This window comes from Panthera onca, chromosome Y (genome assembly GCF_046562875.1).
Source record: "Panthera onca isolate mPanOnc1 chromosome Y, mPanOnc1 haplotype 2, whole genome shotgun sequence".
NCBI classification, from domain to species: Eukaryota; Metazoa; Chordata; class Mammalia; order Carnivora; family Felidae; genus Panthera; species Panthera onca.
The window spans coordinates 4,153,794-4,166,362 of NC_138358.1; the positions used below are offsets into that span (position 1 = coordinate 4,153,794).

General features: G+C 52.7%; 1 protein-coding gene across 1 annotated transcript in view; it reads left to right on the forward strand.

Annotated features, from left to right (window-relative positions):
- Nucleotides 1-8,287: 8,287 nt before the first annotated feature.
- The window catches only part of LOC145714997 (uncharacterized), a 183,029-nt gene continuing 178,747 nt past the window's right edge, over nucleotides 8,288-12,569 (forward strand). Inside the window, exons 1-3 of the mRNA XM_081794587.1 lie at nucleotides 8,288-8,334; nucleotides 8,753-8,808; nucleotides 9,450-9,626. Of these exons, the coding sequence (XP_081650713.1) occupies nucleotides 8,288-8,334; nucleotides 8,753-8,808; nucleotides 9,450-9,626 (280 nt within the window). The remainder of the gene's footprint in view (nucleotides 8,335-8,752; nucleotides 8,809-9,449; nucleotides 9,627-12,569) is intronic.

Genomic DNA, 12,569 nt, shown 5'->3' on the forward strand with positions numbered 1-12,569 from the left:
TCTGTGCTTCTGATTGGACGCTGCATGAGGACCAGCAGGAAATAACGCTGAAAGAGGCCATGCTTCTCAACCAGAGGTGATTCTGCCCCCCGGCTGACAGTCAACAATGTCTGGGGACATTTGTGGTTGTCACCACTGTGTGTGTGCTCACACGTGCTTGCACGTATGTGTATGTGTGTGTGTGTGTGTGTGTGTGTGTGTGTGCACGTGTGTGTACTCCTGGCATCTACTGGGTACAGGCCAAGGATGTTTCAAACATCCCTCAGTGTCCAGGTCAGATGCCCCAAACAGGCTCTTCTGGCCCCAGATGACCCCATTGCCGACTCTAGACCCCAGCTAAACATGGCATGTTCTTTGCTACATTTAATCCTTATAGGAATCCTATTAAGAATTCGGTTCCCTTTTTATAATTGGGGAAAGAGACATTGGGGATGGTGAGCCATTTCCCAAGTGACACAGCTGGTTAGTGGTGAAGCTGGGATTCGAACCTGGGTCTGACCCTGCAGTTTGTGTTTTAGATGATGCAGGATGCTGTGCGGGGACCAGGTAGTTAAGGGGCACTCAGCAGGTGCCTGGAGAGGGAAGAAACCTCTTTATTTTGACTTGAAAGTTCTTTGGGTGCTGCTACCAGTTTGCTTTTGCTCCAGACATTCCCTGGTGACCCCCTTGATTTGTTCAGTCCCTCGGAAATCACCCAGAACATTCACACCACTGCCCAGCACTCATCGGACACTGGCAAGTGGGGAGTTAACGATGTCTTGATGTTGGAGTCAAGGAGACCTAGATTGGGCAGACAAGTCTTACAATCTGTACATGGGAATGAGGGGTTATATTACCAGTGCCGCCCGCCCTGAGTCTTGGGTTTGTAAAGTGTGCTGACGAGTGCCCGTCAGCCTCAGGTCCCTTTCTTAGGAGGCTTCAAACCCTTAGGGAGGTTTCTGGACCCACTACATGGCAGGGCAGGGGGCCTGATTACCCACCATGGCGAGAGGACGGTGGGGCATCTGATTCAATTGCTGTTCCTGTGGATCCACTGTGACAGATGTCTGTGGTGGGCTCGTGTGCACACTTGCCCTGGGGACATCCTCAGCGCCTTGAGGACGATCCCAGGGGACGCCTCATCAGGGGCACTGAAGGACCCAAATGTGAGATCCATGAGCATGGTTCCTAATCACACCCCCTCCCTGCCCCTCACGCCGGCTGCCCCAGGGGCTCCTGTTCCTATCATCCCCTCAGCTGTGATTCCTTGGGCCTACAGGTTCTGAACCAGCCTGAGCCAGAGCAGTGGGTAGGTGGGCTCTGAATGGCATCAACTTACCAGAGACCTGCTTCTTTTATTTATTTTTTTAAAGTTTATTTATTTGGGGGGAGGGGGGAGAGATAGAGAGCGGGAGGGGCAGAGAGAGAGAGAATCCCAAGCAGGCACCGAGCTGTGAGCAGAGCGCCTGACGTGGGGCTGAAACCGTGAGATAATGACCTAAGCCGAAATCAAGAGTCGCTGGCTTAATGGACTGAGCCGCCCAGATGCCCCAGGAGCCCTGCTTCTCAGTGTCTCTCACCCACTTCCCTAACACTCGGGGCCATTGGTGGATGGGCTAATGAGGACAGTGGGGACAAGACAGCATTCATTAGGAGTATACAGATGGCTCATGGGGACCCCTGCTAGTTTTTCAAGTTCAGCTTTCTCACTGAGCTGGGCAGGCCCTGCTCCAGGCATGGGAGCTATTCATTTAAATGAATCCTACAAGGCCTGCCCTCCATGAGCATGTGGTCTGTTAAAAGAGCCCCATGTACAGCAAATACATCAGTGCAGGCCCCCCTGGCTCTTGTCACTGCCCTGCTCACCAGCCCGCCTTCCAGGGCTACTCTTGGCTGCTCCCGTCCCCTCTCTTGCCCTCAGCTGAATATTGTTGGCAGGTGTGGCCTCCAGGCACCTGGCCTCCAGAGCCCTTTTTGCACCCACCACCCATCCTTTTCCCTGGTGCCTCCATGCCCTGCCCTCTGGGTAAAGGCCTCTGGATGTGCTCCTCAGCCTGGCTGTGAGCTGGTTGTGGGTGGGCCCTTCTGTGCTGCAGGCCTGGCGCTGTGTGCTGAGGGGCAGAGGAGGGACTGGCATGGTGTGCGGGACAAGTGCAGGGTGTGGAGGGAAACCATGGGTCTGTGTGCAGCAGCCTTTCCTGCAGAAGGCACTGATCCCGGGTATCTGGGCATTGGCCTCACCCACATCAGAGGCTCAGGGGCAAGACCTTGTTGCCATGAGTCTGGGGTGCACGTGGGCAGGTTACAGTGTCAAGAGCCAAGGGTGGACCCCAAGGCTCATTGTTGGGATTTTCAGCCACTCAACATACACTCGTCCTCCTGCCTAAGGGGAGAAACCCTCCCCAACTCAGGATCCTTCTGGAAAACACCAGGGCCTCAGACAAGAGGATAATGAAGATTTTCTGCAGCGACAAAAATGAAACCTGGAACTAATGTGTTTTTATCACGTCCAGTGTCGTCTCCCCGACCCACAATCGCGATGCCCCAGCTCATCCTGCCTCCTGCCCCCACCTGTTGCTTGGACTTGGATAAATGAGCTGGGGTGTCCCTGAGAGCTGTCCTGCTGGGCACGTGGAGTCGGGGGCGCTTTGGGCGGGGGGTGGCACAGAGCCGCATTTTAATAAGTGTTTGATAGTTGCTACCTGCACAGTGACTAATTGCGTGCACCCATCCAGAGGGCAGACCCCATGCGTGGTGCTCCATTAACAAATTAGTCTTCAGTCCTGAAGGCAGGACTCCCTGCTCTTGCTGCGATTCTGGAAGCTCAGTGGGGCACAGCCTCACCTTCGGAGTGACAGCTTCCTTGTGCCACCAGCAGGCTATGTGGAAGGTTTTACCTCTCACCATTCCCGTGGCTGGGTCGGAAGGGCCGCCCTGGAAGGGGTGTCGACCTCTGTGCCCTCCTTATCCCCCTCATCTGCTTCAGCCCTTGCCCTCGCCCCTGCTGAAGAGCCCCTGCCACAGCCACCTCTTTGTTACCTGGAGGTCTCTGTAGTCAAACACCATTTCCTTAAATAGGGCAACTTGATTCCAACAGATTCTGTCCCTGGAGTGGGAAGGCCGGGACCCGCTAAGCCAGAGTGGCAGGTGCATTATGTGATGTGGGGTCAGAGGGCACCCGCCAGTGATGCTGAAATCATCCCTTTTCCTTGCTCAGTTTCCCTGGGAGACCCACCTGCTTCCCTTCCTACGTGCCCAAGCACAGCCCAGGGTAAAAATAAAACATCTTTTTTGCCATTGCCAAGAATTCTTATTGCCAAGAAAGTCCATGCATTCATTGTAAACTGCTGTTTTTGTAGAGGACAAAAATCAGGGTTACGCCTGGACAGCAGCCTCCTATGAAAAATATACCAGGAAAGATGTGAGGGTTTGGTGAAAGGAATCACACACACAGGATCACAGGAAAGGTTTAACAACTAGATTTTTTCTGACAAAGACTGGCTACTTTCCCTCCTTCCCTCCCTCCCTCTCCACCCCACCTAGTTCCCTGTTATCTTTAAGAAACATCTCCTTTATTCCCCATCTTGCTCATGGTTCTTGGTTGCAAACAACAGACCCCGCTCTAGCTCGTGGCTCGTTTCAATGTGGACAGAGCCCGTTGAAGGACTCTGGTGAGCTCATAGAATCCCCTGGGACAGTCCGAGACTTGCGATCACAGGCCATGCACACAGGAGCCCACCCAGGCCTGGCGATGCCGCCTCCCCCAGCTACTGTGGGCCATGCTACTGCCATGGATTGGGCCCAGGTCACACGTCCTGCATGTAGGACAGATGCATGGCCCCGCAAATCCAACGTGAGGTGAGGACCCAAGACCGGGGCTGAGGAGCAGGGCAGAGCCATGGACTGAGAAGGGGCTCAGGCAGCCACTGGTCTGTCTCATGGTCATCAGTGGAGACCTGCAGTGTGCCACAGGATGGGAGCACCGGGGGCAGGGGTAGGCGTGGGCTCGTGGGAAAGATGGGCCAAACCAGGGGAACAGAAACATCACAGTAATTTTGCTGGAAGGGAAAAAAATGGAGGTAGTGATGGGCCTTCCCCAGACGGGGTCCAGGGCACCTCCCTGCGGTGGTTCCCGCTAAGCTCACCTGTGGCCCCTCCTGCCATCTGGCCACAGCCAAGTGTGCCGGCTCTGATATCCGCATTGCCAGGATCAAGGCCCGTGTGCCTGGCTCAAGCTCATGGCTGTCCTTGGATAAAGTTGGTACGTACATGGGGTGGTTTGGGGTAAGGGGGAAGCATTTGGGCCCTGGAATCCCCGAAGCAGCTTAACTTGGATAAACTGACCTCTCTTACCCTTGGCTTTCTTGTCAGGAGGTAGGATTGATGAAGGTGCCTGTCCCATTGGGTTGGAGATAATGCTTGTCAGGTGTGGAGGACACATTCTAGCTCACAGCAAGTGCTCAGTTAATGCTTGGCTGTTAGGCTGGCATCACCTTGCTCATTAGCAATCAACTGATGAATCAATCGCTAAACCATAAAGCCAGACTGTTCCTTAGTGCTTAGCCGGTGCATAGGCACAGGGGAGAATAGCGTTTGGGATTTTCTTTTAAGAATCTCTGTTCTACCATATTTTCACACCTCAGTGTTCTTCCTTAACTACATTATCTACTAGTTGTTGGGTATTTATTCTAGGCACCTTCCCGAGAATGCCATACTTAATCCTTAGTGTGTGTGTGTGTGTGTGTGTGTGTGTGTGTGTGTGTGTGTGTGTGAAAATCAAGTGTCATAGACTTTAAGTATGTTGCTGAGTGTTGTAGCTTCTGTGAGGAATAGCTGGGATTTGAACCCAAATCTGGCTGACCTCCAGTTCTGTCTCATGACCAGTGCCAGGTTGCAGAGCAGCGCTGAGGTGCGGGGGCTGGAGGCCTGGGCTCTGTGTCCGTCTCCACGTAAGCCAGGGTCCTCACACACACAGCAGGTGTGTCCCGAGGAGGGCCCAGCAGCATCCATTTTTTCCGTCAGACAAAGAATGTGCCTGGTGTTTCCCCCAGAACCTTCTTGGGAAATTGTGCCGAAAGGAGGCAGTTCCTTGTAAATTCAGCCGCCACCGAAAGCAGAGAGGACTCGGTTTTCCAGAATGGCAGAACCAGCCGCCGATCCATTTTTATTTGCTTCTTGTTCATTTTGCATTTTCTTCTATCCCCATAATGCTTTCTCCCCCATGTGATAAGATTTTCATCTGACTGTCTATTTAACATACCGATGCTTCTCGCAGAAACTGCCGTCCATTGTTCTTTGGAGTGGGGATTCATTAGTCTTTGCCGGAGAGGGTCTGTGGATTCGGTGCCTCCTTTGAAGGTTTGAGATTGATTCCTGCTGTGATCATGTTCATTGGGATAATTTTATCAAGATTTTCTTTCTGTTGCTTTTATTACTTGCTTTCTAGGTTACTTTATTAAATTCTAAAATGTCTTATTAAAACCACTTCTTTTCTCATGACAAAAGTATAACTTTTAAACTTGGCTTGAAAAAATTTGCAAACCAGGTGCTTCCTGCCCCTTCCCCCTGCCCCCTGGGGTGGGACAGGGCCTGCTGGGGACATGGGTCAGGGAAGGCTCTCACCTGTTCGCTCTAAACGTTTGTGCATGGTTTTCACTATTGATACTCATCACAGACTATTTCACTGAATTGCTTTAAGCAGTGAATAAAGACTTCTGGACGTGGTAATGTTAATTTTTAAATTGTCTTATAAATTTATGTTAAAAGCAGTCAGCAGATATAGAAATGTAACAAGTCTTTTGTGAAATACATTTCGAGGAATCCACCTTTAAAAAATTGACAGATGGCAATCCCTCCAGTGAGAATAATGTGGCTATCAAAGTTGCACAGAATTCAGGAATATGCTTTAATGGAGATTTTTAAGGCCACTTGGCCTAACTGCAGTTTACAGCCCAAGTGACAATCTGTCTGGGTTCTGTTGGAGTATCCAAAGGTGCAGAGATAGACAAGCTGTATTCACACTGTGGAGCGAGACTTAATGCCAGCAAATGACTTCCATGTCGGCCATCACCGGAATCCATCTGGAAGGACAATTTATGAAAACCCGGCCTTTTGTGACTTACATGGTGCCTGGTCTTTTGAAAAAGGACTGTCAGGGCAGGACTCATTTGGTGCCCACCATGAGTTAGTTTCTCACCTGGACAGGTGTCTGCCTCTTGCAGGTGGGCAGGTAAGTTGGCTTGCTGGCCTTGGGAGACAGGGCACCTGTGGGTGGAAGCCAGTGGGTGTGGAGAGCAACGCCTGGTGGCGGAGGAACCTTCCTGTGTTCACAGGCCTCCCCATCCCCCCTTCTCCAGGGCTCTGTGCCTCTCCCGGTCCCAAATAGGAGTGCTTTCTTGAAGCTACAATAGTCAGAACACCCCACGTCCTCTGCCTCGTCCCCACCCCCGGATCCCCCACTCATATGTCACATGTGTTTCTTAGACACGGATCTAAAATTAATGCTCTCGAGCTCAGTTCCTCGGGGGAAAAGTGGGATAATCAGCAAATGTCAAAATGTTTTCTCCAAATTTCTAAATGAATGGAAAATAAAACAACGTAATTCCCCCACCCTCAGGAATTACCTGGCCACCGTTTTGCCACAGATTTGACAAGGCTATCTTCTGTTCCCCTGAGTGAATCTAGTTGGGAATATTTTATGCTGCAGGTCTCTGAGCTCTGAGGAGAGACACTGCCCCTTTGGAAAGAGGGGGTCCTGAGCTCAAGGGTTCTAGGTGGTGTCCTCGGGTTCCAGGCAGCTTTTTGAGCCATGAAGTCTGGGAGGCACCTGGCCACACACCCAGAAACAGGCTCCTTCTGTGGGTAGTGCCGGTTAACCTCCAGAATCTAGTGTAACTGGAAATCTTTATTGGAGTTACCCAAGCCATTACCCGCTCACTGTATTAGCTCTGCCCTCGAGCACTCTTGACTAAGTCTCATGGGGTTGGAGTGCTTTGTCAGTTGGAACTCAAGCCTCCCGATCTTAATTAGAGATGTGCCAAAGTACATGAATTTAATGGAGAAGGTTGGAAGACAGATCTCTCTCCACCCCTCTTGCATTGAATGACTTCATTACTGAGTACCGTCCACAGTCATGCAGAAATTAAATATGCCCTGCAGAGAAGCACAGAGGTTGACGTGCAAACACTTCTGCACGACACGTTCTGTGTGCAGCTCTGCGCTCTTTGCAAAACGGGGAGAGCAGAGATGTCATGTCCCCCGGCCATGCTCCGCCCAGTAGCCTGGTCTCGGACACCCGCGAGGGGCTGATGCCCCTGATACCCTGAGGTGCGGTGAATGCATTATTCATGCACTCGCTCCCATCCGCAGATAATTCAATATTCTGCTCTCAACAATCTTTTCCAGTGTTAGCTGTATTCGTCCTCTCGTTTTGTAAAGAAGGTTGCTAAGTAATTGTTAAATATCTCTCCTGCTCCCTGAATAAATTGGAGATACAGAAAAATAATAGGGGTATGATTGCACCATGTTCATTGGGTCGCGTCTGCCCTGAGTCAGTGGTGCGGTCACGGCAGATGGAAGTGCGGCCTTGTAGGGACTGCAGAGAAGGGCCCAAGTCACAGCTCTTTCTCCCCCTGGAAGATTTCCTCCGACATCTGTCCTTCTTAACTCAAACACGGCACCCTGCCCTGGCGACACCAGCTCTTACCAGCGGTGGCTTCTTTTCCACCAAAAACCAGGTGGTGGTCCTGGTCCATTCACGTGGAAACTCTGCCAGCCTCATTCTCTTATTTAAGCTAAACATTTCTGTCAGAGGCAGGAACAGTGTAACTATTACACCCGTCTGCTTTGCAAAGCCAATTCACAGGTTCAGATTTCCCCAGTCTAAGCAAGGGCTTGTGAGCACAGTAAATACAGCTGGAGGGAACTGTTTGTGTAACACTTGCTTGGAAGGAATAAATAGCACTGGGTTCCGCCAAGAAAGGTAAAGAGCTCTCAGGCTTCCACAGAGGAGAGAGGAGCCAGGAAAATGGTGACTCTTTCCTAGAAAATTCACTGGAAAAGAAGGAGTCACTTCGCTTTGACGCTGAAAGAAAACATTCAGGGAGAGCGGCCGATGCTGGGGTGCTGGGCTTGACCGCTATTCCTCCGGAAGCCAGGCGCCGCCTGAACTTGAGGGCTGGGCAGGCGGCTGAGCACGGGGCTTCCAGCGGGCAAGAAGCTGGTGCTTCCTGAGCGTAGAGCCGCTGGTCTGGGTGTGTGGGTGGGGTGGGTGGCCCAGGGCCGGGTGGCGGATCAAGGGTGTCGGCTCATGGGGAGTCCTGACCATCTGCTCCTCTGGGACCCTCTCCGGTCAAGGTGAGGTGCTGGGCTAGTGCTTGCCATCAGCCCTGGGTGGCCGCAGGTAAGTTTAGGACACCACATTTCTCATCCTGAGAGCTCCGTGTGAGGCCACTCGGCCACAGGTATTTATAAGCACGTGTGTCTCTCAGGTAAGTACCTGTGGAAGTCAGCTCTACCTTGGTTCTGGTTTTGCGGTCACATGCAGTCGGCCGTATGCACAGGATCCTGCCCTTCCCCTTGGCGGTACAGCACCGTGCTTCTCTCCGTCTGTGTTTGGACTTCAGTCTCTTCCCAACCTTTCCTTCTCTGGGTCTCTGACGTAGTGTCTTCTGACAAGTCACGTCCTTCTCTCCTTTCCTTGTGGCTGGCAGACTGCATTTGCATCCCGATCCTCAGGGTCACCGCTCACTCCCTCGACATCTTTTTGTTTTAGAGTCTGTCACATCAGCGTGGACGGAAGCCTCCCGCGGCCTCCAGAGAACTATGACAGTTCTGTAGACGCCCCAACCCACCTGATGTGTGGAATCTGCTCCCTGCTGAATTAATTTCCTCCCCAGCCACCGAGAGCCTTCAAGGAAGTATGGTCTCAGCTCTTCATTCACCCTGCCCCAGACTCTCTCGCTGGGGCCGATGAACACATAGCACTGGTTTACACCAGTGGTTCTTGACCAGGGGGCTGTCCCCTCCCCACAGGACACCTGGGGATGTCTGCAGGCATCTAGGGGGTGAGGGCAGGGAGGCTGCTGACCATCCCACGGTGCACAGCCCCCATCACAGAGAATCACTCAGGCTAGAAGTCTGTCGTGCCTAGGCAGAGGAACCGTAGGTCATAACTCAGCGGTGGTCAGGGTTTGCCTTCTCCTGGCAATATGACCTCAGCCAGAATACAAACCCCCACAGCTCTTACCTTGAGTGCTTCCTCAGGGGTTAAAGGAAGTCATGTTCATAAAGTGCCTGGCAGAGTTATTCGTGGCACGTGGAAACATGCAAGTCCCAGGTGCTGTTGCTGATTTTCCTGGGCTTCGAAAAACCCAAGCCCCACACCCTAACCTCTCCCGAGGGCTGGTCTCCTGTTCTTCATCTGCTCAAAGCCCTTGCTTGGCTCCTTGTGCTACCCTGCTTCACACCAGGACTGTACAGTGCCCCCGGGCGGGGCTCCCCCAGCCAGGCCCGCACTGCCAGCAACTGCAACGGCGCTCTGCTGTTTGGGCCCTTCCCTGAGTGTGTGCCCTTGTCTATCGTTCCCAGGGACATGGCCATGTTCCACAGGACCTCCCTCACCCAGGCCCGCCTCTCTACCTCGGTCGGTACGGGGGGGGTGGAGGGCTGGTGTGGGAAGGGGTTTAGCGTGCAGAGCCAGAGGCCACCTGCTCATCCCTCCCCTGAATGCCCACTAAGCCTGACCCGGGCACTGGGACTGGGCCTGACCTTCTCACATCCGTGCTCTAGGGTCTTGGGAACAGGATGTAGGGGTGTGCGAGGAGCATGAGGGTCCCTCTTCCCTTCTTCTGAGTCTTCCCCAAGGCAGAGGCTTCTCACCTAGTGGAAAGACACATCAGGGCGATTTCAGGGGCACCTTGTTAAATGATATTAATGACCCTCGAATGTCTAATGTTGCCCCATACTTGGAAATGAACTCGGGGGCAGAAAAGCTGCCTCTGTTACCTGGTACTTAGAGTGAGAGTCAAAGGCCATACACTTGCAGGACGTCCTTTCCTTCATGCTGAGGGCTTCCATTTGGCCCAACAGGTGGGTCTCAGATGCCTCTGCCCCTGCCCTCTGACTGTCCTCAGGACCCTCTTGCTCTGGTGCATTCCAGCAGCTCCTCGGTCTCCGCTCACTTGTCACCTCCTGTCACAGGCTTACCTGAGCATCTGATAGAAAGGCGCCTGTTTTCAATCACCCTGGTTCTGGTTAGGACATTGTTGCCATCTTCAAATACCTTGTTGATCTGTCCACTCGTCTTCTCTGCGAGCTCTGCCATGGAGGCAGGTCTGTGTATCCTGTTCATTCATCGCTGTAGCCAAAGGACGTAGCTGATCCTCTGGCACCCAGTAGGCACTCAGGAACTATTTAGTGAGTGCCTGGAATTAGTGGATGGGAGGTTCTCCTTCTGCCCATGGAGAAGGAGGGAACGGGGAAAGGCAGCGAGATGTGGCATCGTCATGCCTTCCTGAGGGTTCCCCTTGTTGCAGGCTGGGACCAGAGCAGCATGGTGACACCTTCCATGTCAATGGTATTCTTCTTGGATTCTACAGGCCAGTGGTCTCTATAGCCAGGACTCTGAAGACCACAATAATAAAAATGTGGTTGGGTCCGTGGAGCCGTTCCCTGCTCAGTATGTGTGGACACTATTCCCTGGCCCTGGGTTGAGCACCTGCTGTGCAAGGCCCTGGACCACGGTCACAAGGAGCAGACGTGGTGGGCTGGCAGGAGGAGAACGAAGTTGGAAAAATGGCGGCCACGTGTGACAGTCTGTGGGAAGTGGTAAGGGACACAGAACGTGGCCGCAGGCGTGGGGCTCTGTTTGCATCTGACCCAAGCTCCTCCGTGGAACCATTTATTAGGTGGGTAGCTAGAAAGAGAGCTGTCATCCCTAGTGCAAGATGAGTCCCAGCAACCTACCTGTAGGGATCTCAGGTTTGATAAGGATGTCCACGTTTTTTGTTCATTTCCTGCCTCCTGACGCCTCAGCCTATGAGCTGCCCCAGGACCCTGCCCCACGGATTTCCCTGCCCTGCAGTTCCTTGCTCTTTAGCTGACCTTTAGTGCTATTTGGATCCCTGCACCTGCGCTGTGTCCTGGTCGCCGGTGCCCACCTGCCCTGTCGTGGTTGTATGAGCCACACCCTGCTCTCCTGCTCTCCGTTGGCCTGGACGGGGCATTTTTAGAAGATATTTTGTCCATGTGGGATTGTAAATAGGCTCATAACGTGCCTTCCCTGGGTGACCCCTCGGTATCTGCACCCTGTTCTTGAGGCTCGTGTGTTAATGGCATTAGCAAGGTTTGAAGTCCAGAGCCAAGAGGTGACGTGTGGAGCAGGCTACAGAAAATGCTGTAGACTTTGGGCTTTCACAGCCCTGGTTTGAATCCTGGACCACCATTCACCAGCTCCGTGGCTGGGCAAAGCATTTCCCTTCACTGGGCCAGTGTTTCCACCTGTAAGATGCAGATAATACCAGTATTGCCCACGGCTCTTAGAATGCAAGCCACGTGGCCGAGGCTGGGTCTTGCCTGCCCAGCATTGCTTCCATCGCTGCTAGTAGGGCCCTCCCATTCCTGTGTAGAGTACATTTCATCGGGATCGATCTCCCCACCTCCCTTTGGGGACGGGCACCTTGGCCAAGCCAAGCTCTGGATGCTCACATGACCTAGACTAACGAACCAGCTTGGCAAACACACACACACACACACAGACACACACACACACACACACACACACACACACACACACACACACATGCACGCAAACTTGCACACACATCCAGGCATACACACAGCCAGGGCTAATCAGTCAGCTCAGGGAGGCAAGCATACGTGACCAGGTGTGACCAGATCAGCACAGGGTAACTCAGATGACCCAGGCTAGACAATCAGCTCAGGGAAAATCATACATGACCAGGGCCACTCACTTCAGCTCCAGGATGCACACCTGACCGGGTGGTCCTGTCTCCCCATGAGTGATCAGTCACTCTCCATCCCAGGAGTGAGACTGCACCCTTGGGCAATTCTTAGAGCACATAGCCTTCCATGAGCTGGAATCTGGGAGATTTCTGGGTGTATGTGAAGTTTATTTCCATTTCACCCATGCTAGTGGGAGAGTTCCTGTAACTGACCGCTGACAACAGGTGCCCAGTGCCTGGTACGGAGCGGACATTGGGTGTTTCAAGACAGGAGTTGCCCCTAGGCTCTGGGGAGACAAACCAGTAGTTTCCTGCTCCCCTGCCAGACAAGCGGCAGCTGGCTGTGGATGGGCGCAAGGGTCCTTCACGTCCGTCAAGAAGACCACCACCTTCTGAGACGTCCGGAAGAAATAAATGGTGCCTGTTGCTAGCCCTCAGTGCTCAGCCTGTTAACTGAAGGAAAATGCATTTCTTTAGTGCTGCTCTGAGAGAGCTTTCTTTCTGATTGGTAATTCCCTAGCACCCAATAGATGCTAATGAAAACGCACTCTCATTGCCAATTCCTCGTGTAATTCATTCCTTTTCAGAAACAGAAAGGAGGGTGTTTTATCCATGGGTTTCAGGCAA